Source organism: Diadema setosum, chromosome 21 (genome assembly GCF_964275005.1).
Source record: "Diadema setosum chromosome 21, eeDiaSeto1, whole genome shotgun sequence".
In the NCBI taxonomy this organism is placed as follows: Eukaryota; Metazoa; Echinodermata; class Echinoidea; order Diadematoida; family Diadematidae; genus Diadema; species Diadema setosum.
This window is the reverse complement of record NC_092705.1, coordinates 31,663,036-31,691,013: the sequence shown is the minus strand read 5'-3', so window position 1 is coordinate 31,691,013 and position 27,978 is coordinate 31,663,036. Positions and strand designations below refer to the sequence as shown.

The following is a 27,978-nucleotide window of genomic DNA, read 5'->3' as shown; positions in this document are numbered from 1 at the left end:
GGCATGTTTGGTGGTACACAGTTGACCTTTACTTCCTGGGTCGAACCGCGCAAAGCAGCTGCAGAGTGACAACACTTGAATTGCTGATTGTATGATAGTTAAATAAACGCTGCACCCTGAGAATCGAGTTTTAAACGCGTCGCAAACATCATTCCAAACATATTTTGAAACATGATTCTCTCTCTCAAGTTAGATAAATGCAGTCTTAGTGGCACACAGACCACTTTTGGTCATGTCAACTTTGCAAATAGTTCACGAAATGTGTCATCTTCAGGACATGCACTGTCAGGCATATTTACGCCATACTTAAGAATTGTTCACGTATAGGTATTCATTGCCACAAGTTGCAGCTCTAGGTCACTCTTTTTTTTTTTTTACAAGAACTACAGTATATTTCAACTGGTTCATGTTACACATGCTGGACTATCCTGTCATTCGAAAACTGTGTGGTTGCCTACCTCTATCCCTTCGATTTTAGCTCAAGAATTCTAGCTACTGTAAAGCAAGGTATTTTTGCAGGATAAAATGTTCTTGAATTGGAGCTGTCAACCTTTTTTGTGGCAAGAAATTTTCAAGAACTGTCACTAGCATTCAAAGCATATAGTGTGGACAAGAACTTTCATGTGAATTTTAATTTCATGAATCTTGCCTCTTGTGAAAAGATTGAAATGCATGCAAACATTCCCTGTCTTTCAGTACAGTTTTTACTTTGTAGGAGGGGTATTGCTTTGAAGGGATAGAAAAATCTAACAGGCTCTATAAACTACTTCACTGATTGAAACTGTGGTAACATTTAAACTTCTGTCCAGTAATTTAGGTTTACTGAGAGGGAAGAGAGAGAAAGAGAACTAATGGATAATGATTGGTTACCACAGTCCAATGCACAGTGCAATATCCAGGAGGTTAATTATCATCGTGTCATAAAATAATGTTTGCCAACTGCGCACTGTCTAATTAACCTCATGCGATACAGGAATAGACAAGGATTCTTCAATGACTGGGTGATGACTTGTACACACCAATCAATGCAACCTGGAAACCTTTGTGGGTATCAACCTTCATACTTAAATACAACCTGTACACACACAGTTAGTGAATCCATCTAACAGAGCCATGAAAGGAAAAGAAGATAGGTATGGAATACATCAAAGTTTTTGCTTATTTGATGAAAGAATGATTGTTCAGTCATATAAAGGCAACTTAGGGCCTAAATAAAGTAATAGTGTTACTGCCCAACAAGAGTCTCGGTACACTGCGCACAAATCATCACTAAAATGTCTTTTTAGACATGAATTCAACCACAGACAATACTGTAAACATTGATATTTTTGGACAATTTTTTTTTTAAATGGGTGGCTCAAAAACATATTTGCAGGTTCTTGAATTTGCGCTGTGCAATAGTCAACCTATCTTAAACGTGCAGATACAATTGTGAAGATATTTTCGCTGGTTTTAGAATTTGCACTAGCCAAAAGTAGCACGAAATACACGAACATTTCTGTGTTTACAGTACATCTATTGCATTAGATTTTTGTAGAGTCTGAAAAATGAAAGAATTATGAGTTTAAAAAATGAAGGGGTGCTGATCAGATGAATTGTTGACAAAAATAATGATTTCATGACACTTCACATGATTATGAATTATGTGGTAATAAAATCATCACTTTGTCTCATTTGCATGCCTAATTGAGTTGAGGCTAAACAACGCGGTCCCAAAAGAGTTTCACACGTGCTACGAACGATTGGATTAAAAATACCGATTTCCGAATCTCGATCGCGCTCACACACACGACGCTTGGCAAAATAATCGCGGTTTTTCTGAAAATCGCACTAATAGTGCGAGTTGGATCGCAATCGCGATGGATGCAGATTTTTCTGTCCACACAGGAAAAAATTTCGAAATTTTGATCGCGATAAGAAAATGGATTTTTAAAAATCTCACTTTTTCCCTTGTGTGTGAACGGGCCTACTACCACCTCAAAGCTATTCTAATGGTTTATATACGTCCCACATTTATTAAAGTCCTGTTTTTGGTAAATGACTTACAAACTTTAGTCTCTTTTCCACAAAAAGTCAATAGTGTTGAGTTATTCCAAGACTGCAATAATTGATGCAGAGGATGCATCTACAACTCTTCATGATTTTAAGTCAAAAGGCAACTCAGGGAAGATTTGTGCACAGTTCAATAGGAGACTATAGTGTGATGGTTACATCATCAACTCTGCCAGTCTGATTGAGATGTATGCGGGTGGTTACATCTAATATCATTGGTTTTAAAATCATGGGAAATTTGACAATTTCATGACTTGATATTATTCTAAACTAGATCAGCTTTCAATGAAACCTCAGCTCTGAGTATATCGTTCTCTCCATCTGAATTAAACATATTGATCACTGCCATTTTATAATTTGGAATTGCACTTCATGTTTTACAAGCCTAAGTCCCAGTTCATATATAAAATTTATGTTGATGACAGATGCAAAGAATATGGAACCAGTGTCATGCAAAGGTTTAAAATAATTCAATAGTTATACTTGCATATATAGCTTGCTTGAGAAGAAAGCAAGCCATAGTCTGTGAAACAAGTTGAAATTCCACCTATCATGGATAACAAATTGCAAACTGCATGCTTATCAGCCTTTTCCATTCTCTGGAAATTAGCTGAACAGTGAAAGCCGGACTTACAGTATGTGAAATCCTACAGGAGCAAACATGTTGGAGAATAGAAAATAACAAGATAGTTAATATTCTCACAGGACTTCATGGGGGTGGGTGGATAGAATGCATCAACCAGCATTAGATGTAAGGAGTAACACTGTTTTCTCCCTCTCCCATCATTAAGCCCCATCTCCTCTCTATAATGACACCAGTGATAGCCCCACACAATGACCAGGAGTATCGAGACGCCTTGGCGCTTTTCATGTTCCTGCTCTACGGCTAAATAGTCGACATTCCGTTGGGGAGTAAGAATGGGTACATTGGAGGCAAAGGGAGCATTCCATCAAACATGCTGTAAGCTAAATTGAACTGAGTTTTCCCCTAGGACTTTTAGCACTCCCCTTTCCTATTTCCCCAACAAGAAAGGTTTTGTTGTGGATTTTGAAAGGGACACTGTAGAAAATACTGGACGAGGTTACGGGAAGAGATCCAACAATGATGAATAGTCTGAAACGGTTTGGGAACAGGTAGGATGAAGTAGGAGCAAATAACAGCACAATGCTTTGCTACCAAGATGCAGGAGACCAGCCTGCCTTCAGCCGAAACGAAGATTGCTTGAAAATGTCTTTATCCAATGAAAAGTATGAAATAAAGCATGGGAGAGGGGGTGTAACTAAGTATGAAATAGAAGCATGGGAGAGGGGGTGTAACTAAGCATGGGAGAGGGGGTGTAACTAAGCATGGGAGAGGGGGTGTAACTAAGTATGAAATAGAAGCATGGGAGAGGGGGTGTAACTAAGTATGAAATAGAAGCATGGGAGAGGGGGTGTAACTAAGTATGAAATAGAAGCATGGGAGAGGGGGTGTAACTAAGTATGAAATAGAAGCATGGGAGAGGGGGTGTAACTAAGTATGAAATAGAAGCATGGGAGAGGGGGTGTAACTAAGTATGAAATAGAAGCATGGGAGAGGGGGTGTAACTAAGTATGAAATAGAAGCATGGGAGAGGGGGTGTAACTAAGTATGAAATAGAAGCATGGGAGAGGGGGTGTAACTAAGTATGAAATAGAAGCATGGGAGAGGGGGTGTAACTAAGTATGAAATAGAAGCATGGGAGAGGGGGTGTAACTAAGTATGAAATAGAAGCATGGGAGAGGGGGTGTAACTAAGTATGAAATAGAAGCATGGGAGAGGGGGTGTAACCATGGAGCTTTGGTAGCTCCATGGTGTAACTAAGCATGGGAGAGGGGGTGTAACTAAGTATGAAATAGAAGCATGGGAGAGGGGGTGTAACTAAGTATGAAATAGAAGCATGGGAGAGGGGGTGTAACTAAGTATGAAATAGAAGCATGGGAGAGGGGGTGTAACTAAGTATGAAATAGAAGCATGGGAGAGGGGGTGTAACTAAGTATGAAATAGAAGCATGGGAGAGGGGGTGTAACTAAGCATGGGAGAGGGGGTGTAACTAAGTATGAAATAGAAGCATGGGAGAGGGGGTGTAACTAAGCATGGGAGAGGGGTGTAACTAAGTATGAAATAGAAGCATGGGAGAGGGGGTGTAACTAAGCATGGGAGAGGGGGTGTAACTAAGCATGGGAGAGGGGGTGTAACTAAGCATGGGAGAGGGGGTGTAACTAAGCATGGGAGAGGGGGTGTAACTAAGCATGGGAGAGGGGGTGTAACTAAGTATCTCCCTGTTGCCTTCACAAACAATAACAACAGAGACTCCAACTCTCCCGCTTTCAACGGATGATCTCCCACCAAAAACCCATTTTTGCAAAATTCTCCTGTTCTCCCGCTTGAGATTTAAAGGACAAGTTCACCTTCATAGACATGTGGGTTTTGTGAATGCAGCAATATTAGTAGAACACATCAGTGAGAGTTTGAGGAAAATCTGACAATCCGTTCAAAAGTTATGAATTTTTGATGTTTTTGCTCAGTCACGACTGGATGAGAAGAACACTATAGCTTGTGATGTCACATGAGTACAACGACATAAAGAAAGTATAAAGAAAATTAAACATATTTTTACTTTTCTCGCGTAACAAAAGAACACTCAACTTCTCTCTTTCAGAAGGCAAGGGGAATAATATTACCCTTAACATACGTCAGTAGCAAGTCAAAGAAATGTGCACTTTATTCAAAAAGTAAAGTTTTATGAAATTCTCTTTTTATTTTCCTTATATCGTTGTACGCATGTGACATCATACACTTTGGTAGTCTCCTCATCCAGCAGTGACTGCGCAGATACTTAAAAAATTCATAACTTTTGAACGGATTGTCTGATTTTCCCCAAGCTTTCACTGATGTGTTCTACTAATGTTGCTGCATTCACAAAACCCACATGTCTATGAAGGTGAACTTGTCCTTAAATTTCTCCCGTGCTGGCTCTGTGTCTCCCGCTTGAAATGATTTCTTACTTATTGTCATCGCATGTTGAAAAAATAAGCCTTAGATAGCACAAGAGAGCATCTAGAACCCTAGAGCTTCCAGGGCCCTTAAGCGGGCCCTGGACCCCGGCCGTAAGGAACTTCGCGCACATCAAGTTGGAGTCTCCCGTTTGCTATGGGTTTCAGGCGGGAGAATCTGCACATCAGAAGGCACTTGGGGTTGGAGTCTCTGTAACATGGAAGGGTTGCAGATGACATATATTTTTCTGTTTCTAGTAATGTATTTCATGTGTGATTTTAATCACATTTATCATGTTTTTCTGTTCAGCCACTGAAATGGAGTCATTTTACGGGGCACTACCTGCAAACAGCATACCATACAAGAACTGTATGTCACATTATCGGGCCTGTCGATCATGTTTATTTATGCAATACTATATGCACACATATATAATGCATGCGCCATGGCAGAAGTGAAAACAAAGTTTAAGTGATCACATCTTCTTCAATATGTTTTAATGAGGAAAAGGTCCAGATGGCAGGATTGTATCCAAAATTTAGTAAAATCTACTAGGAAAACATCTCCACTGTAGAGCTATAACATGGTAAGTATGCTGTCACACTTACAAAAATAACTTGAGAAGTATGAAATGCATCTCTAAACATGTATCCAGACAATCCATTGTATGTCTGAACTGATATTGTTTCACTCTTTTCAGTTGCCACCATCATACACAAAAAAGAAGAAGAACTGAATATTTCTTTAGAATCAAACTATTTCCCATAAAAAAAAAAGTCTAGCTGTCTGAATAGAGAGGAGGGCCTACCTGCAAAAATGTTGGCCCTACTCTTCTACACACAAGTTGAGACAAATTAGAAAATTTGATGACATTCAAATGTCATAGTTTATATGCCCATCACTGCAAAATATGTGGATTTTGTTGTTGTCGTTGTTGTTATTGCTGTTCTTTTGTTTTGTTTTGTTTTGTTTTGTTTTGTTTTGTTTTGTTTTGTTTTGTTTTGTTTTGTTTTGTTTCGTTTTGTTTTGTTTTGATGTGGTTTGGTTTTCTTATTTTTAGCTTAGGCAAACAGACACCAAAGCTTACTGACACAGTGTTAATGTTAGCTGTCTTCCAGGAACATCAGTTGTTTGGTCTGCCTCTTTGCAATATGACTGCTTAATTTGGGACTGAAAAAAAAAAAAAATAGGAGGCACATGAACAGCATAGTTCTGCCAAGCAAAAATATATTAGCAACAGGTTTAACGTTTTTTGTGCATTGAAAGAGCTCCATCCTCCCACTGTCAGACAGCAGAGTATAATCCTATACAGGCTGATAAACTAAGGAGGTACTACAGGTTGAGCCTAGTATCTCCTTGGTTAAATTACAGAGTTTGATGAGACAAAACGTACAAAACTTTGAAAAGTATAATCTCATTTCGTAAGTGAATAGCAACATATCCTCTCCAAATTTAACCCATTCAACCCTCTTAAATCCATGAACAGCTTAGGAAAGAACCCCCCCCCCCCCCCAATAGAGCCCAATGATTCCATTTTAAAACGTTAATGCATATTAAGGTCTACGTTGTATAACGTCAGACAAATGATTCTTTGTCGTGGCATACATTCCAACAAAAAGTCTTTGCAACTCACACCTTTCTGTTTCTGTGCTTTTAAAAGAGCTTAAAGGAATCAGGGCATTAAACTGAAGGCTTTCACTACCAAAAATAGGCCTTCACAAGCTATGCACTATGCAAAGAATTTCTTTGGAATGGCACATAGACCAAAACTAAACAATAGATTGATGCCTTGTATCTCTTATGCCACTTGGAATCATCATAATTTTTTATTGTTGCCATGGAAATACTCAATTATGCAATAAAACACAAAAGCTCATGTGTTTTACTACAAAAATGAAAATGTTGCACATATTTTCACTAAAGGGGTAAAAGGATGTACAGACAATGTATGAAGTTATTTGAAATGAAAACAATAAACTTTACAAAATAGTTGTAGACAGAACAAAAGCAGTCTAGAGTGACAAACTTATGACTTCTAAATATAATATCCATCTAAGCAAAAAATTGTTTATAAATGTACACTGTAAGCTTTGTAACAGCACTGTGCACAAGTACTGCTGCAATATCCTCATCATGATACAATGCATACTGTGTCTGAAGTCTAATGTTGAGCCCTTTCTCATTGGGAAAAACTGCAATATCAAAAATTCATGTTTGATCTTTACATTTACGATGCAATGAAATATTTTGAGTTTTTCTCACCATAGTGTTCATGCTCAACTGACTCAGTGATCTGCTGCAGGCAAGTCATGCTATGGAATCAATAGCTTGGACAGCACGCTGCATGCCTCATGTGTGACTACTGGGGATATTCCGAACATAAAAAGTGGGATCATTTGACAAAAAGAATACAGGCTTTCTGCAGTTGAGCATTCTCACAACAAATCATCACAGCATTTAGGAACATAATTCTGTGTGCAATTGTGCCTGGAGAGATTTAGGTGCCTTTTTACTATTTAAATTTACCTGAAAGTCCCAAATTGTTCTGATGTCACAAGCTTTCATTGTAAGGAGGTGCATTCATAATATGAATACAAACGTGCCATGAAATACACAACATACTGTGGTATACAGGGTGGTAATTCAAACTTGGCATGAAACATGCATGCAAGCAAGGTTTGAGTGTGAATCATGTCACAGAATCTGATCATACAGCGGTCAATCCCTCAAGTGACCCAAGACACTCTTTGTATTCTCTCTACACTGTTTGCACTTCCATGATGTGACAGTGTATGGCATAAATGCAGGGGGTCACTCCCAGACAAATGTATACCCACCTACATCCAGCCACCTCAGAAATGGACCCTAAAAGGTGTATTATGGCACACCAAATTTACACACTTGAATGGCATCATACCCGTTTAATATATCCTAAATGACATCATTGGGGATGCCACTTACCCTTTAAATGATGCATTTTATTATGGTATCAATCAAGCACAACACCCTAAATGCCATTTTGAATCAATGCTTCTTACACTACACAGTTGGAAAATAAGCACAAAGTATTACTTTCCTGAAATACAATAAGGAGTTCTGTTAGAGGTATCAGTGTGAGTGTATTCAATTCACAACACTTAGATGTAGTAATGAATGTTAGCATGACGCCTCCAAAATGATGATAGAAAGAAATTAGATAACGTCCCCTTTAGGGAAAACATTGATGAAGCCATAAAATTTCTAAAAACAGACCCATTTCGACATTTTGGGGGGATGCAAGTGTGAAACAAGTCATACCGGTACAGAGAGCAATTTCCCTTCTGTGACATCACACATGGGTCTACACTTATATATGATGACATAAATGGTATCCCGGGGTACCAAACAAAAATCAGCCATTTTGTTGAATTACCAGGTATTTATTTTTTTTAAGAGGTTGTACCCTGGGTGCCAAAAAGAGGAAATTATTTTGGTGCTGGAGCTAGCACGCGCTAGCTACTGCACTGCACTGCACTGCACTGCACTAAAGCACAAGCTAGTGTAGTAGCTAGCGCGTGCTAGCTACTTCACTGCACTGCACTAAAGCACACGCTAGTGGTATCGCAGCTTCCATGCACGCATAGTATAACATGCAGTGGCATGGGAATGACTATGTACACGCACACACAGTGCATGCATTTTTCTCTGGCTGTCCTCGAGTGGACGTGAGGTGGCGCTACACAACGTGGTTACCCGCGGTACTACGGTACCCCGGGGTAATGCGTGATGTATCATATATGGTAGTCTACCTGTACAAAGCACTTGCACATGACTTTGAAGAGCTGAACTGTAGGGTGGAGTAGAATATGCAAGATGTATCAACCAGAATCAAAATTTTAGTGGTACAGCACATCATCTAATTCACTGGAGCAATGATAAGATGTTCCGAATAGCAATGTTTACATTTTTCATGTTTCGCATTTTTCAAGTATACTGCATAGGAGTTATACCACAGGGCTTGCCTCAGAGTAGTGAACTTTCAGGCCAAAAGTACCATGGTATTTTGTGAATGAGAATGCAGTACAGTTGTACCATGTGAATTTACACAGTTTCTATTACTGCAGTATTTCGTCAATAAGAATGGTGCCAACGAATATCTAATACCACAGTAATTCATATGTGACTGTACGTAGTGAGAATGGCCCTGCTGTCTTTTCTTCAATCCCTTCAAACTCATTCTAAGACTAGCTTTACTTCACATGAACAAAAGCCCTTATGGTGGATGACTCTCATCTCCTCCTAAATGCTATGCATGCCAATTTCTTTCACTGCAGAAAACAAACAGGGACAATAAGCTGTTAACTGGATTTTTTTCTTTGTTTATTGTCTTCCTAATCCATCACCAGTCATTGGAACAGTTGGCTAAAACTGCTCCTATACAAATGTCTGGTAGTGAGTCAAGCTTCTCTTTGCACATAAACAACACATGAAAACAAACAGTTTTGCTTAAGTTGAAACGATTGCTGTTTAATCCCCCTTTTTCCTCAAGGCAAAGTGGATTTGTCCTACTCAGTGAGTTTTTCTTGATTCAAATGAAATCGAATGAAGGGCTCACCTTTGATTAATAAATTAACATCTTCTCTATCTGTACCTTCAGCAATGGCGTGTATGAGGTGCTCACAGCATATCATAGTACAATACTACCAGGTACATTATAATATTTGAGTGAACCACTTCAGTTGCATTGCTGTAACTCATTCTCTTGAAGATGAGGTACATTTATGACTACTGTTATGCAATCTGTCAAATCCAAACAAATATTCTTCTACTAAAGGCAAAATCTTATTCTCATATCATTATCAATCCATCTAATCACGAGCAATTCATCAATGCTATGAACAAATACCATGCCATGGCATCTACAGAGACTGTTTGTGGACTAGCAATGATCAATGCAGACAAAGATTTCAAGCCACATTAGATTTTGTTTTATGAGTGACTGGCAACATACCCTCCCCAACACTTTCCCCCCTTTCAACCCCTTAAATGCTAGAATGAATTGAAAATATATCCCAACTTCAGCCTGGTGATTCTATATGAGGTATGATACATATGACAACTAGAAATGTCGCTACAGCGACTGGTTATACTCCCGCCAAACACATTTCATAAGCTTTGGTCAAAACAACAATTCATAAGCTTTGGTCAAAACAACATTTGATAAGCTTTGGTCAAAAAACCGAGGAAGTAGTTAAATCCCCACGATCTTTCCTTGATCTTCTGCCATTAATATGCCGTTACCATGGCAACGTACTTTCGGGTACTGTCGAAAAATGCGTCTTGCACATCTACAACCAAAGGCACACATCTGTACCAAGTTTCATGGAAATTGGGCAAAAACTGAGGAAGTAGTTTGCAACACAAAATTTTCCATCATTTTGGCTCATAATATGTGAGCTGTTACCATGGCAACATACTTTTTGTCACTGTCAAGAAATGTGTCATGCTGACCTATATCCTAAGACAAACATTCAATATGAATTCCATGAGAATTGGAAGAACACTGATGAAGCAGTTTTGCCATGAAGCATTTTGCCCTATATTTTACCAATAACATGCCGTTACCATGGCAACGCACTTTTTGCCACTGCGGAAATATGTGTCTTGCACATTAACATATTCAGATGAACATCTGTACCTAATCTCATAAAAAAATTGATCAAAAACTGTGGGAGGAGTTTGCGACGCAAGATTTGTACCCATTTTTGCCCATAATATGCCGTTACCATGGCAACATACTTTTGGGTACTGTCAAAAAATACGTCTGCACATGTACAACCCAAGGCACACATCTGTGCCAAGTTTTATGGGAATCGGTTGAAAACTGAGGAAGTAGTTCGCGACGCAAGATTTGTACCCATTTTTGCCCATAATATGCCGTTACCATGGCAACGTACTTTTGGGTACTGTTAAAAAATACGTCTTGCACATCTACAAGCCAAGGCACACATCTGTGCCAAGTTTTATGGGAATCGGTTGAAAACTGAGGAAGTAGTTCGCGACGCAAGATTTGTACCCATTTTTGCCCATAATATGCCGTTACCATGGCAACGTACTTTTGGGTACTGTCAAAAATACGTCTTGCACATCTACAACCCAAGGCACACATCTGTGCCAAGTTTTATGGGAATCGGTTGAAAACTGAGGAAGTAGTTCGCGACGCAAGATTTGCAACGGACCGACCGCCCGACCGCCCGACCGACCGTCCGCTGATTCCTATATACCCCCTTCAAACTTCGTTTGGCGGGGGTATAAAAATGTTGGAATACATAGTTCATTTAGGCATTTACTAGGCACTAATGCCTCATATTAGGACCAGTATATTCATGAATTTGAATGCTATAAACTGGCCTTTTATACAGTATTTTTTTTTTTCATATTTGCACTGCTTTTCTGAGCAAAATGGGATCTATTGCAAACCCTGGGGCATGTTTGAATTCTTCTTCGCTCACTTTATGCCAATTCCAGCAAACAATTCAGGCCAAAGCAGCTGCTTGAGTGTTCAAGTATTGTGTTCAATCTCTTCCATCATGGAAAAAAGAGTGAAAGAGTAGGTACACTGAAAGGGAGGGGGGTCATGGGCCATCGGGTAGGGCAGGGAAGAAAAATAATGATGATAAAAAAAGGCTGATTTATGATTTCTTTTCACACGGCCTGCTGACTTAAAGTGACAGAGAGAAGAATGGCTGTGTCAATTTGTTCACAAATTGATGCATTCCAAACAGATACCATTTCCCACAGTGCAATGTGTGGCACCGGTACACACACCTCGCAGTGCAAAGATCGTCAGCAGCTTCAGAACACCTGAGCGCCAACAAGGTGATTCACACTTTAGGGTTGTAAAATTGCATGTTGACAAATTACGCTCACATTAAGACTTAAATGTTGACTGTAAAAAGAAAAAAAAATCACATTACATGAACAGTGGCAAACACAACATATAGATATGACATGGCTGTCTTTTCCGGTCTATGATGAGGTAGAGTAAAATATCCCGTTTGCGGCAGTTTAAGCATTGTTAAGGGTTTTTCCAACTTGTAAACAAATCAGGCAAATTATTTTCAACCATTTCATATATCATAGACAAGATTATTCATTAACGCAATTGTTTTAATGAAAGAAATTTACCACTGACCAACGCAGTTTTCATGATTTACGAGGGCAAAACCCGGCACAATTTTCGCCGATAAGGGTGATATGCGACGTAGTATTTCTGCTTGCGGCATGATGTACAATCCCTATGCAATACGCGCGTGCTCCGCGATCTTTAGCTGAACGCCTTTACATGTCTCGCGAACATTGCGTAAGCGCCAATTCCCATTGCGAAAGCATGTGAAAATAGCGTGCGCACTTGCATTGGCCGCAAACAAGATCGCAATTCTGGCGGTGTTGTTGATGTCTTTCTCATGTTTTTCTCATTTTTTTCGATGGTAACATCCACTTTCCGAAAAAATGGCGGCCCACATCGGCTCGCGAAAATTCTATTTTACGTAAGGATATGTTTTCAAAATCCATGAACATCGAGAAAACGACAAAAAATCCAGTTTCTTGGACCACTGTTTCTTAACTGTTATGTTAAGAAGTACCGAAATTTTCATTTTGGATGCGATATGTTGTCATTTATGTGAGAAAATTTCACTTTCGTCAGAGATCGTGCCCATTTTATCGGTTGGTTTTTGTTGATTGCTAGTGTGTTAGTATATGTGTAGTGTGCATGTAACAGTGCAATGCTGTGTTTAGCTGTATATTACCGTGTATGTTGTACCTGCCGCGAACGGCTGCACGGCCGCTTACTGACGCAGTTACTCTAGATGAACTATCATTAAATTATGACAACAAAATCACATCATAGTAAGGTGCAATGCAACCCCACACAATTCAGAAAGAACTATTTCCCCACCATCATAGAAACAAAAAATCACTAATATTGTTCTGATATTTATTTGGAAATGAAAAAATTGATGATACTTAGTTGTCCTTGACAGCACTGTGTTTGTACGCAACAAGGTTTTGAAGGTTTTGCAATGATAGTTTCTCTGACTAACAAGGTTGTGAATGGACAGTAGTAAAGTACCAATGAAATTCTAAGGAACACCACTATCATTTTAACAGCATACATGAAAAGAGAATGGATATTGCCTTTAGAGAGCAATTTTCTTCTTTTTTTGTGTGTGTGTGTGATAAAAGATGTAAATGATGATAAAAAAGGTCTGTATAACTATCACAAAAAGTTAGGCACAAACACTATTTAAGAATGGCCATTAACACTTTGAAAAAAACATTTTGAATTGGCATGCTTTAAGTACGTAGGCCTACAGAGCTACCTTCCTAATCTGATGTGCTGCCGTAAGTATTTAAGATATCAATCCACTCTAAACTTGTCACTTTTTGCAAATAATTTCCTCATGAATCCACTCTGATCAGATGACATCACACCATACTATTATGTGACTATTGAGTGTATGAAACTTTAAATTCCATGGATTTTTTTTTTATTTCAATATAGCAGCATTCAAACTATCCGTATTACCCGCATTCAAACTGTAATACAAGTATTTATATAATTATATTTATATACAAGTGTTATTCTACTGTATTGCAATGGGGAACAAGTGACATATCTAGAATGTAGCAAAAGGAACAGCCATCTTTATGACTGATTACATCAATTCAGGGCATTATTTGAAAAGGAAAGAATTATGGCCATACAAATTATGTCAAGAAGGAATGACAATGAAAACTGAGTGATCAATGATTGTCTCTCATTGGGCTGTCACATGATCTATTGGCTGTATTCAGTGCTTGATGAAATATATGGATGTGACCAATGACCCCTGTCAGGATATTCACAATAGTCACATTGAAATGAGTATTGATGTGACTTCTGGCATAGACAAAATTTTCTGCTGCAATAGAACAGATGTCACTGGATATTAAAGGCTTTTAAAAAATTTTATTTCAAAAATATTTTACTAAGAACAGTCTCCCCATTCTTAGTATCCAGCAAGGGACATGGCACTCATACAGTTTGCATGGGCTGTGTTGCTATCATTGTTGCTTTCTAATACACAAAGAGTTATTGCTGAATTCATATCTTCAATCAAAACCAGCAGTATACAGTGTTACAGTATACAGAGAACACAGATTTGTGTAGTGAGAGTTTAAACCTTACACTTAACTGAAGTGTCTAAAAAGAACAAATGTATTTAAAGGGGCATTCCACATAATGTAATTAATAAATCAACAGCTCCAAGTATAGATTTGGGGAATTTATTGTGGTCCATGAGCAGAGAAGCAATACTCTGAAAAAAATACAAATTACAGTAAATTATCTGGAATATACATATTTTTCTTAATTCTACTCAGAATGTCAGTGGTAAATGATCAAAAGCAGACTAGGTATTATCTTTCATGATTTATATTTTTGATGAACAAATAATAGTTGCCTGAGAATTAGGCAGGGTAGGCCTACATGTTCACTGAATATCTAAACAGCATTATAAGTTATGACAGTATATCAGACATCTAATAACTATGCACTCTTTAATAAGTTCTGACCACATCTCTATGTGGTATTTGCCAATTGATATTTGTTTTTGCACAAAACATAAACACCAGATATCACAACATGATAATACAAGCATACTCTACAGATGACATCATTATTTTGCTAACTCATTAAAACCTCAAATAGTTGTATTGATGATCTTGTGCTTCATGCTTCATTGATGAATTTTAAAAGACAATAATTAATCTTATACTATATGTTTGTTATTGCACCTGTGCTTACAATTATAAGTATTCAGTGTTAACTGCCCTCCCAAAGGACACATGTTTTGTTCTGGAGCTCGCAAAGCTCATTACACTTTCCATTTTTCATAGATGTTTTGAGGTTAAAAAGTACCCAAGAGCTTTTCTGTGGTCACTGACAGAAAGAAAGAAAATGAACGGAACCAACCAGATTTCCAGTAACCCAAGAACATGATGCAGGTCGATGCACTACAGGTGGATTATGAGTCAGGAAAGCTGCAGAATCTCAAACAAATGTTGCAGGAAATTCCACTTTTTGGACCAAAAAAATTTTAACAAAGAGATCTGGCGCGAACAGACTAAAGAAGCTAACACAAAATTTCAGCACATCTCCACTAAACCACACCATACATATGGAAGTGTTTAGCAACTTCCCATATCCAAGCCACCAAACTTCCACTGCACTGAAGTCACAATATGAGCAAACTGCCAAAGGATATAACACCCTGACCTGTTCCAACACTCTTGGTATGTTGAATTGGCAGACTAGGGGTGGGGAACTTCAATCTCAATTTCACTTCATAAATTTGCCTCTATTTTCTCCCCTGTATCCTTGCTAAATATGGAGCACATTATACACCCAGGGGGTTATGCATATGATATAGCATTGAAAGGGAAGAGAAAAATGCAAAGAACATACACCAAAGGTAGCCTATTCTAGGAAGAGGATGCAGCTATGGTCTTTTACTTATAAATGTCTGATGCGACAAAACTAATATTAGGCCCGTTCACACACAAGGGAAAAAGTGCGATTTAAAAATCGATTTTCTTATCGCGATCAAAATTTCGAAATTTTTTCCAGTGTGGACAGAAAAATCTCACTAATTACCGCGATCCTTATTGCGATCCAACTCGCACTATTAGTGCGATTTTTCAGAATAATCGCGATCATTTTGCCAAGCGTCGTGTGTGTGAGCGCGATCGAGATTCGGAAATCGGTATTTTTAATCCCATCGTTCGTAACGCGTGCGAAACTCTATTGGGACTGCGGGGTCAGTCTTCGGTCATGCAAGATTCGCGCATGCGCAGTTTGGCCACTGATCGTTCTTTCCTTGCTGCGAAGTGCGATTTTTCCCTGTGTATGAACGGTCGGAAAAAAAATCGAAATTTGGATCGCGATTGAAATTTCGATTTTCGTTGTTTGTGAACGGGCCTATTGTCTCTGGTAAGTGATACATTTGATGGGGCGAGACTATGAACAGTAGATGCGCACAAAGCATCTCCTGCCTATATCCACTCATCTTGCTGTAGTCGTTGTTTTCTTATTATCAACTATGAATTGGTGGCAGTTTTTCTGTTGTTTTCTTATTATCGACTAAAGCAAGATGATGGATGTAGGCCGTGGGTGCTTCCACTGTTCGTAGTCTTGCTGTATCAGATGTATCGCTTTCAATAGCAATGACAATTGTCTCACCGAATCAGCCCCTTAGCATATTACATCAGAGACAATAGCTGCATCCTCTGCCTAGATTATAGGCTAACACCAAAGATGGACTGTACTGAACAGGAAGAAGTAGGAGGAGGAGGAGGAGGAGAGGCAGAGCTGTTAAAATAAAGTTTAGTCACAGTAGTATATTTCATTATCTGTTCTCTTCATTACATTTGCAACATGATCATAAATTTGAGTCTCAAATAACAGAATTTCATGTTTGAATGCTAGAAATAAAAGTCAAACATAAAAGCATAAACAACACAAAACAGGATCTAGCAGACAAGTTAAATCTCTAACATTTTGAACTAGTACTAAACTTTATTCTCAGAATTCTTCATATTCTCAGCATCAATATTCCATACTCAGCACACAACTGAACAAAAGAAAGAGTCCAGGAAAAAAATTTAAAATCTATAACATCACTCCAAAGTCATTCTCTTTAGATTTTCATTCCCCATTTTCTTGAAACATCATTTCAGGGATTTACATGATAGTGCAGTGAAGCAAGATTAATATCCGTATGCAGCAACATGTAAAAGGATAATTTCCAAACACAACAATAAGTGCTTTTAGTGCATGTAAAATCTTTTAACCTGTTGAGGACGAGTCCCGAATATAATACTCGGGTAAGTGTCTATGGGAAATGCTCGTTGTCGCAAAATCAGTCTTTCTTCAATGGGTTACTAAATCTTTTAAAAGATCAAGTAAAAAAAAAAAATTCAAAGCAATACATCTTCAAAAATTAAAGTTAACTGAACTAGACGACATTATCCTTGTTGGAGTAATGTACAATGAATCAATTTTACTGTCATGTGTCATGCAGAGTGTGTGATTTCTCCTTCTTTGTTGTTCTCTTTCTCTTTCTTTTTTTTTCTTTTTTTTTTTTTTTTTTTTCCTGTTTGCATGCATATCTACAAGAGTACGCACAGAACAATGATAAACCAGCGGCAGACTGTACCAGACTGGAAGAAGAAGAACTCATGATAATGAAAGCAAACGGTCACTAACATTTTCCCCACTTGGATACGGAACAGATGTCCTCACATTTCATCCACTTAATGTTTAATTGACTGAGCTGGTTGGATGTTCTACTAGTACACAATGACAAATTCAGTTCAGATAAAGTGGAATTTTTAGGAAACTGTTTTGCTGTGGGTGGCAACTTGATCGGCCAATATGATCGTGGAAGAAAGCGCCGTGGATGATGCGAAAATACCGCTGTAAATGCTCTTCTATCCACACCTAAACAATATCCTCTCAAAAAGCTATCATCAGTTGTAATCTAACAACAGAGGCTTGCTCAGTATAATGGCGACAGCAGACGGTGGACTAAGGAATGCGCCGAGTGACAGGGCGGCAAGGCGGGGCGGCCAGGAAAAGTGAAATCTCCCGGCGGCTGCCCGATCGCTTACACTGGTTCAAGTGGCAGTTTTCATTCACGGAGTTTTCCTTTCAAACGCCGTGTGATTGGTAAGCCGGCGACCCCGGGTTGCGAAAAGGCCAATCGCCGATCAAAGCCCCAGCCACTTCATGATTTGCCTTGCTTTTGTCGGAGAAAAAAAAAATAATAAAAAAATCTACAAGCATTCAAACTTACCATTTACTGGGTTGAGAGGTATTTCCGTGTAATATCTAAATTGAAGAAGGCTGAGTTCTGAATAAACGTTGGTACATGTTGTAAGTGTATTTCCTCTAGCAGCATTTGGTCTCGTCGAGAAAAGAGTTAAAATAGTGGCCATTATGAGTCCCAAGCGATCCATTTTCAGCGCAATGCGAGCCTCTCGCAAGTCCTACTGATGACAGAAATACGGCACTTTGCCGGTATCCAACAAACCCTTCAAAAGTCTCGAACAAGTTGATGATCTAACCACAAGTTATGACTTCTGCAAACCAATGACGACGCATCATTATAGTTACTCAGGTATCATCAGGAGTAAATGATGTCATCTTATCTCCAGAGGTGATAAGGCTAGTCTGTTGGTCCAATTCGGATTCAGCAAATCCACTTCGCAAGGAGGACTCGTTGAGCGCTGCGCCGCTTTTTGGTGGCCGACGGCAGGTATTCGCTCCGACTGTATCGCTTTGTTGTTTCTAGAGTTTTATGGTCCATTGACTCGCCGATCCGAGCAGAAACGAAACCACTCAATTGCGGATTATACCACTCTACAAGAGGGACCAGCGTGTCGTGGTGGAAACTACTGCAACTTTCCTCTATCTCATTGACTGCTGTTGTGTACACTGCGCATTTCATAATGATTAGTTTCAGTAAAAGATAACTTTGCCCATTTTGCTATAATCTGATAAATAAAATGGCTCTAGAAAAGTTCGTTTCGTTTCTGAGAGAAAATACTAATGCAGCTCCCTCCGAAAAAAAAAAGTTAGACCAAGCAGATAGCCTACCTCTCCCAAAATATATTCGTCCATTATGACGAAGGGGAAATCAACCTGTTGCTTCTCACAAACGTGATAATCGGAACGTGAAAAGTCATCGATAAGTAAAAGCGCTAATGAGATGAGAGGATAAATCCTTCCACAAGCCCATTGGGACTGGATTATTGGGCCCACGCAAGCCGGACTCTTCTTCTCTTATCTCTATGTTTTCTTCTTTTTTTTTTTTTTTTTTTCTTTTTTTTTTTTTTTTTCTTTTTTTGTTATGAAGATCTGGAGATGATTATGGGGTAAAATCTCCCTGAATGCCGTGGGCTGCATTGCAGGAACAACTAACCACACGATTTAACTACATAAATGATGATAATGAATATGTCATCAAGTGCCTCACGACAAAGGGGCGAGATTATAATAATGACATTATCAGACGCAATAAATACTGGGAAGCTGTCGACATTATATTGTATCCATCTTGAGGGTTGCACACAGACAGACAGACGAACATACAGATAACACGATGTATGTCAGCTAATAAGAACAAAATGTGACTTGTCACCAAATTTCCGGGACAACGTCGGTATACGCGCACTTTATAATTCCCATATAGTCACCTCTGTACATGGTGATAATCTGGTTACTGGTAAGATGATATTGATAATTTACTGTTTTACTTTGAATGTGTCTATGGAATGTATATGCACCACGAGTATCTTTCTTAGCGGACATACTTCTTGTTTCATATAAAGGTCTATTTTTATGTCATCATTTAGGCAGTGTATTTGCAAGTTGTGTGTAGTGTGAATGTGACACTTTTATGACTCTCGTTGTATTGAGCTAAATTCCAATTTCATCAAACAAACAAAAAAATAATCGTCACATTCTTACACACAGTTAGCCATACCTGAATATAACAATATTGTAGATAATTAAATTGCTATAATGGAAAGAGCGCAGAAAACATCCCCTTCTTTATATAATGCAGACTTAGAGATATTTCATGAACAGTTACCCGTCCTTCATTATGTATACAAATGTAAGTTTTTATATATAGGCCCACGGCATACGTGAATTCTCCACGTGCATTGTGTCTGAAATATAGGGCTAGATAAAATAGAATTGTTCTCCACTGGCCTGTATCACATTTTAGCGCGAACCTCTTCGAATTATGACTTCATAATGTGAGTGCAAAGATGTGGTAAAAGCAGTGGAAAAGAACTGTCGATGATGTCATCTTCAACGGTTCATCATTACCATTAAGTCTCCGTGGTATTTATCGATTGTTTTCCGCGCTAGCGCGCAGAAAGAGAAAACACAGACAACTATAATTGGAGCACGATTGAAGGAGTGCAAGCTATAGGCATAGATAGATTCACTATGCCCAGGACTGAACGACACTTTTCTTTCTTATTGGAGACACGACTCATTTCACGACAGCCTGAAAATCAAAGTGCTTTCTCGTGGTCTTTTACCACACACAGCTCTAGCTCTTTCTAATGGCTTAATTAGCCAGTAGAGCGACTAATTGCAACGTATTTTGCCGGCTCATGAGAGAAGTGTATCAACCACTGCCTTTCAAGCCCCATGAATTGAGCGAGTATAATGGGATCTAGTCAAAAGGGGTAGAGCGTTCCAGCTTTGATTAAAGATGGTCAGGGTACCTGAATAACACAGGCGTTCTTGAATGTCCGCCTTTATGGAAAACCATGTTGCTAGAATCAATGGACTCTTGGGGTTTCTTTTCTGCGGCCAGCGAAGGATTAAAGGTCGCCCTCTATTCTACTCGAGCTTTAATTCATTAGGGGTGGTCCATTCTCTTTTTCAAAGCAATTCCTTGGTATGTGAGTTGCTTTCGAACTGCATGTACGCTTCATAAACGGGGAACAATAAGAAGATTACTCAAGAGCCGTATACAGCGAAGTAATGGTCTAAACAGAAACTTTTCCTTGAATCTTTTGGAGAAAGTTAAGAAAGTTCGTTTGCAGCAGTGGTAATCCCGTCAACAAAAAGATGCATAAAGACGTTAGTGAAAACAAAAGGAAGACATTCAGGAGCTTAGAATCAGGAAGGCAGGACGGGCCTAAACTTGCCCGCAATTGAATATTGGATTACGAGGTAGAGGTAACCAGATCTCTCGTCCATAGTGCACCTTCCTCTAAAGTAAACCAGTATTGTGACTTTCCACGACAGCACAGATGTGCCATTTGTATACAAGAAACATCTTATCATATTCACACCTATTTTGTAATGTGGGTTCAAAGAAAACAGAAATACATGTAATAATTTTTATGTGCTATAGAACACACTCAGTGCATGGGAAAATCGGACAAACCGTTCAGACCGAAGTTATCTATATATTTTTGTTGTTATGCCTATAGTTTTGATTGAAACCACGTGCTGTCATCGCAAAATAAGGCGGCTACAAAACTATTGTGATGTCACAGTAAGAGAACGATAAGTTAAGGAAAATATTTTAAAAGAGAGAATTCATATATTGTTATTTTTTTCTATCATAATGAAAGAGCCCACGACTTACCTCCTTCAGAAGGCAGGGGAATATATATAGGGCCTATCCTTAACATATTGCGACAGTAACGAGTCGACGAAATGTTTAGTTTTCATCAAAAATGTTTTGTAATTTTGTAGAATTATTTGAATGTTTTCCTTGTATCGTCCCCATGTGCTGTGATACCATCGTCAGAACTGTTGCAGTCTTCTTATCCATCGACATGGATTTAACCAATATTCTAAAATTCATAACATTTGAACGGACTGTCCGCCTGCCCCCAAACTTCACTGATGTGTTCTCGTGTATTCATTGAATCCACAAAATTTCTGAGGTAAATTTCCCTGAAATGAAAGATAGAGATTCTCGTACACCTTGTTTCACATTTTATCTCTTGGTTCCATATGCATAAGATTCGACACCTGTCGAATTTGCCAGTTTACTGCAGTTCATTTGAGTTTCATACAGTCCAAAATAATTTCAAATTTCATTGAGATTAACATGATTAACTCGGGGATTAACTATTAGCTTCCGAACAATCACTGCTCTCACTACAATGGTCTTTTAAATACAGCAAAGTAATGTCATATCATAAGCATTTCGTGCATGCTGGTATATCATTGCACTCACATCGATAGCGTTGCTTTGTTTAACAAATGCACCATATTAAAAGTGTTTACAAAATAGTGTAACAAAAATTGTTGTGAAAGACATCCACTCCCGTGATGTCGTTTCAGTATTCGGAAACATGAATCAGCTTTTAGTCAATCTATCACTAGATCACTAGATCTTCACTAAATCCCATTGTACCTGTATTTGTTGTACGCCGTATGTTCTTTCTTCCATGTAGCAATATAATTTTCATTCTTTTTTTGTTTTGCAGGAGACATTTGTCGTGAAAGTACTGCTGTTGCTGTCGTGTTTAAAATGACGCACGTGCACTCGTACACGCACTCGCACACGCACACCATACACATAAACAAACAATGACCGGTTTCCTCGAAATCGAATGTGTTACCAAATCTTTACAAAAAAATGTCGTTCTTTACGCGTAAACTGTAGATTTTGAAATTAATAAAATTGAATTGAAAAGGGTCCTTATTGAAATATGACTGGCGACCGGGGTCGATTTGCACAGAAAAAAAAAAAGAAAGAAAAAGAAAAGGAATCGTTTGAATCATGAACTCTCTTAATGTGCTTTGAAAACAGAAACAGAAAAAGAACCATGGTTATGATGAATGAATATTACGCACTATTGAATCAGTGTCAATCACAGCAAACCCCGACAAGGAACCCATCGGAAGAACTATAAGATTAACACCAATCTCATCAGAGCGAAGCATACAAGTGTTCAGACAAGGTGTTGCTGGTGTTACCCCTATTACAAACACAATGCATGGAACATTCGGGGTAGTTGTGGTGGAAAATCACGGAAACATTTAATATCAACAAACTGTGATTGAGCTTGATGATTTCTTTCATACATACAGCCTAGAGGCTAGTCATGTTCTCCTTTGTGATGAACTGTATGACAATGTATCTGTCATTCCTCGTTTCCCTACTGTTGTTTGTTTTTTTTTTTGACAATGAATTTTTGTATCCTTATCTGTCTGAACATAACGATAACTCGCATTGTTGAAATCTCCCAGCGTATTCTGTTTGTTTTCAAAATAGATAGGAGTAAATTTGGAACGCTCTAGGGGGCTAAGATTCGTTGGCATCTACTTCTCACGGAGTTTCAATTACGTTCTTGTTGTTTTGTAATGTTTCTGAACTTGTGAACAGATTACCGAACTCGGGGAGACATCAAAAATAATCTACATATGCCATTAAACTTTTTTCAGCGTTGATGGCGCACTGCTGTGTATGTCCTCGGCACCGTTTAGCACGCTCTTTCTGCCGAAGGAGTTCTACTCTAGTAATTCGATCCCTTGCTCTGCCCAATGGAGCGAAGTCACAACTGAGTGCTTGTTCCCAATGCTTCGAAAAAGTATCGACAGCGCTGTCATTACGCTGTACTTGTTATATATGTTACAACCTCATTGAGTGCAATGTTTCAATGCTGAAAGACCAATTACATATCGACAGCTGTAAATCTTTTGATGATCATTGACATTTTCAAGAGCGTCTTTTCCTCGTGTATCCACCTCGTTTTTGGAAAGATAAAGAATCAATAGTTGATAATTACAGTTACTGAATGGACTATGTAAATGCAGGAATGATATAGAGAATAACAGCAAAAAGGTTTTCCGAGGAAAAAAAGAAATCATCGCAACCCATTGAGAATTTATTGAATAGAAAGCAGCAAACTTTGCACCAGCCTAAAACTTCAGGATCTCTTGCATATGACTACCTGGTACTTATTAGTAATCATCATAAACCATTCACATTCTCATGGAGACACAGGCACTGTACTATAAGCTAAATTTCCACCAAGTTACATTCTCCTCATCTTTTAACAAATAATTGAAAACCAAGGTAACATTTTTGTTATTCGTCATCTTTGAAGCTGTATTGCGATACATGTAACAGTATGGTGGGGCTGGGCTGGTATTGTCCTAGCAATGCTCAATACCAATATTTTCAAAAAGAAAAGAAATAAAAAGCATAATGACACCTCTCGAGTTTCCTTCTGTTCTTTGTAAATGTCCAAATATTACATGCCACTGCACTTAAGTAACGAATTGCATGAGGGTATTTCTGACTTTTTTTTCACGCCACATTCAAGGTGGCTTTGATTAAAAGAGTACTATCAGACAAACAACGGTAGAAAATTAATTTCATCAAGACTGGACATGACATCGGATAGTCATAAAATGTTAGGGTGGCTGTTGATATCCATAATATTGGTAGCAGCAAAACATTTAATTACGAGGAGGCAAAGATGTGATCATGTCACTCACTCTGCCATTGGTTTGTATGCAAGAATGTTATGAAAATCATGATTTTGGTTGATAATTTAGCAACAGGCCCTTTGGCCTTCCACAAGTCATCCTTAGTGGATTATAAAATGGCAACAATCTGATCCAAGGGATACAATCATAATTATCATACTGATTTAACGTGAAAATGGGAAACTTTGGGACTTTTATGGTAATGACATCACCTCTTCTAATTTGCATTGCCATTATGACTAATCCTGTCACTTAAATGGGAAAATTAAGTGGGGAAACTTTTAGAGTGCTAAACTTTCTCACCTTAATTCCAATGCGATGAAAATTTTACTCTTGTATTTCTCTGGGATTCCCATCTCCAGTCTTTTTTTCATTAAAGTCAATACGATCATGGTGTCAAATTGCACTTTTCCTAATATTCTGAAAAATTGGAAAAAAAAGGCAAGAAGTTCCTTCATCAGCGTTTCAGCAAGATTGCTTTAAAAACATTGTTTGAAATGTTTTGACTGTCTGATGTAAACAATGCTTTAAGCAGTAGCATATCCATATCATAAGAATGTACACAATGCTGATGATAATACCAGGCATATGCCAAGTGATGTCTCTCGTGCATACTGAAATTTGTGAATACAGTATGTATTAGTGTTCATTGATCTTTTGACCTTTGACCTTGTTGGACTTCATCAATATTCAAACTTGACCGGCATCTGTAGGTGATTTACCTGGGGTGTGAATTTGGTGTTAAAGCTCAACATGGTGTGAATTCAGTTATTATAGCTTAATGTTGTGGAAAGTTATTGACAGTGCACTACAATTCTATGAATACAGTGCTTATTAGAAAACTTCATTGAACTTTTGACACTCCATCAAGGCTGACTGACATCTTTAGGTGATGTGCATATGGCATGAATTTGGTGGTCATAGCTAAAAGCTGAGGAAAGTTATTACGATTAGGCCTACTCCAAATTGTTGATGATGATGCTACCGCTGCCGATGATGGAAAAGTGACACCTATGTCTCGCTCTTGCTATGCAGATAAAACAAAAAAGAAATACAATTTTTGTATCATGATAATAGTATATCATCACTGTTTGTATTGCTATTGTTATTATTTGACAAAACAAGAACCCATTTCAACTGGAAATACAAAAGTGTATGTTGCACTTGACATTACTGAAGAAAGAAGAGAAAGAGATCCATGACACAGAAGTCTCAACAGTAAAAATGTGGAGTTCCAATTTACATCCCATTTGTTGAGAAGCAGAAGGATATAACTCATTAGCCTGATGAAGACGAGTCCCAAGTATACTCGGGCAGGTGTCTATGGGCTTTGCATGTTGTAGCAAAATCAGCCGTCCTCAATGGGTTAGACTTCACAATGTGCTTTAAAATGTCTGCCTTCCGTGAAATATACAAGTATGTGTTAAATGTGTATTGTGAAGCTTGTAGCCACAATATTTTATCAATTAGAAATGTCGCTAAGGCGACTGGTATGCCTCCGCCATAATGCATGATTCTCCTAATAGGTCTATAGTACATGTGGACAATGTGCGATTACATTTTCACAAAATTGGCAAAATATTAAGATGACAAGTTTGTCACAAATGTGTTGAATTTTCACCTTCATTGACCTAGGTTTAATTGGATGAATAGGACAGCATGTATTTGGGGAATTAAGGACTTTAACTTGACTTTGACCAATTCATAAGTTTATGCATTGAGTAATTTTCAAGGTATGGAGAAAAAGTGCAATTTCTGTATTGAAAAATACATTGTTACCATTTTCATCTGGCCATTGACCCTAAAATTCATAGGATAACCACTGTCAGGCAGAACATGCATAAATATGTGGTAAGTTTCAAGATAATTTGAGCCACTTCTGAGATATGGAGGAAAAAGTTAGTTCAGCACTTTCCCTTGATCTTTGACCTTTTGACCTTTGAGGTAAAAAAAAAAAAGAAAGTTTCCAAAGAATCTCTATTAGGTTATACATGCATACACCAAGTGTAAAAAAAAAAATAATAATAATCCTGCTGGCATTGCATAAATATGAGAGAAATAGTAAAATTTTGAAGTGTTGACCTTGACCTTTGACCCCTGACCTTTGACCTCATGAACCCTGAATTCTCTAAATAATCACTGCCAGTCAGTACATGTATATATACTATGTTCCATGAAGATACTTTGCACAATCTCCAAGGTGCGGAGAAAAAAGTGAAGTTTTAATATTTTTACTTGACCTTTTGACCTTTGACCTCATGACCCCAAACTTTCACCAGAATCTTAATTAGGCAATACATGTATACACTAAGTTTCAAGAAAATATCTTCAGGCATTGCGTAGATATGGTGGAAATAGTGAAATTCTACGTATTTGACCTTGACCTTTTGACCTTTGACCTTGAGCATGTGCACTCAAAAGTTGATAGGCACAACTTCACCCCCTAATACATATACATGCCAAGTTTCATTAGGATACCTCAACAGGTTTTTTAGTTACACTGTCCACAAAATTCATTACGGACGGACGGACGGACGGACGGACGGACAACCCGAAAACATAATGCCTCCGGCACCACTTCGTGGCGGAGGCATAAAAATGTGTACAAGGAGTTTGAAACAATATTTTCACCTTGACCATTTAACTTGCAAAACAGCTCAAGGACTAACATGATTGCCACAAATAGCTATGGATGTGATGGTTTATGTCCATGTCTGTATGTGAGTACGCTGTGCCAAGAATAGAACCAAGAATACAACTTTACACAAGCAAATACGCTTTAAAAACTGCACTTTATTCTGCAAACTCCATCTTATACTTTGAGTGCATCACATAAGTACATACTGTAGTAACTTCCACCTTGTCCCGTATGAATGAAACATGGAATAAATAAGTTAGACTTTTTTTTCTAAAATTTGTGACCGAGTATTATTTAATAAATAATATGAAAAGAATGTAACAAACCCTGGGAAATCATGGCTGTCTTTGCAGCTTGCTGATCTTTCCTATCAGTACCAAGTTTCATCTTGCTTTGACAAGCATATGATACAGCTGTAGGTACTTTAAGAAAATATCACCATGGCAACAGTACCAACTGTAATCTGCATTGTGTAGACCAGTAAGTTTTTGTATCAAATACTTATATACAATACATAGTGTAACAAAGAAAAAGATTCTGGATTCGTGAAAAAAAAAAACCCACATAATATTGAAAACATGTGTACTGGTTGATTAAAGATAAATGCTGGCATGCAAACTTCAAATCCAATCAAAGCGGCAAAGCCTTTAGTGTTTAAAAAAAAGAAAAAAAATCCTCAGTATGTCATACTATCTTGTAAGAGTAGACTATTAACTAGGGGACAATTAGTCCAGAACAAAAGTGACCTATTTCCTTGGTTGACCTTCAAAATGTTAACCATAATCAAGCATGCCCTACTTAAACAATTTTCAAACACACCCAATTACCTTTTAAATTTCATCATAAGGTAAGAATACTGTAAGAAAAGTTAAACCTTATACAAAGATTTGAAACACTGGCTAATTAGCATGTTAGAAAATATATATTTGGGTTGCAGAAATAGATTTGTAAAGTGGGGTAATATTGTTCATAACAAAGCTCTATAAAATAATACACATATGTCATCGTATGCATTTTGACGTAAAAAAGGAAGAAAAAAAACAAAGATTATGATCCAACCAATTGAAAATTAGACATGAGTATTGCATACATAAACTGAAATACAAGAAAGGCTAGTGCAGTAAAAACTTAATACCTGCAATTCATATTAATATTTCCATTACAGACCACACAGACAAGCACCTAATCTTAACTTATTCATCTTCT

At 38.0% G+C, this 27,978-nt stretch overlaps 1 protein-coding gene across 1 annotated transcript in view; it reads right to left on the bottom strand.

Annotated features, from left to right (window-relative positions):
* The window catches only part of LOC140244601 (glypican-5-like), a 64,835-nt gene extending 46,598 nt beyond the window's left edge, over window positions 1–18,237 (bottom strand). The window contains exon 1 of the mRNA XM_072324223.1: window positions 17,947–18,237. Coding sequence (XP_072180324.1) covers window positions 17,947–18,109 — 163 coding nt within the window. The 5' untranslated portion in view covers window positions 18,110–18,237. The remainder of the gene's footprint in view (window positions 1–17,946) is intronic.
* Between the last annotated feature and the right edge of the window lie 9,741 nt (window positions 18,238–27,978).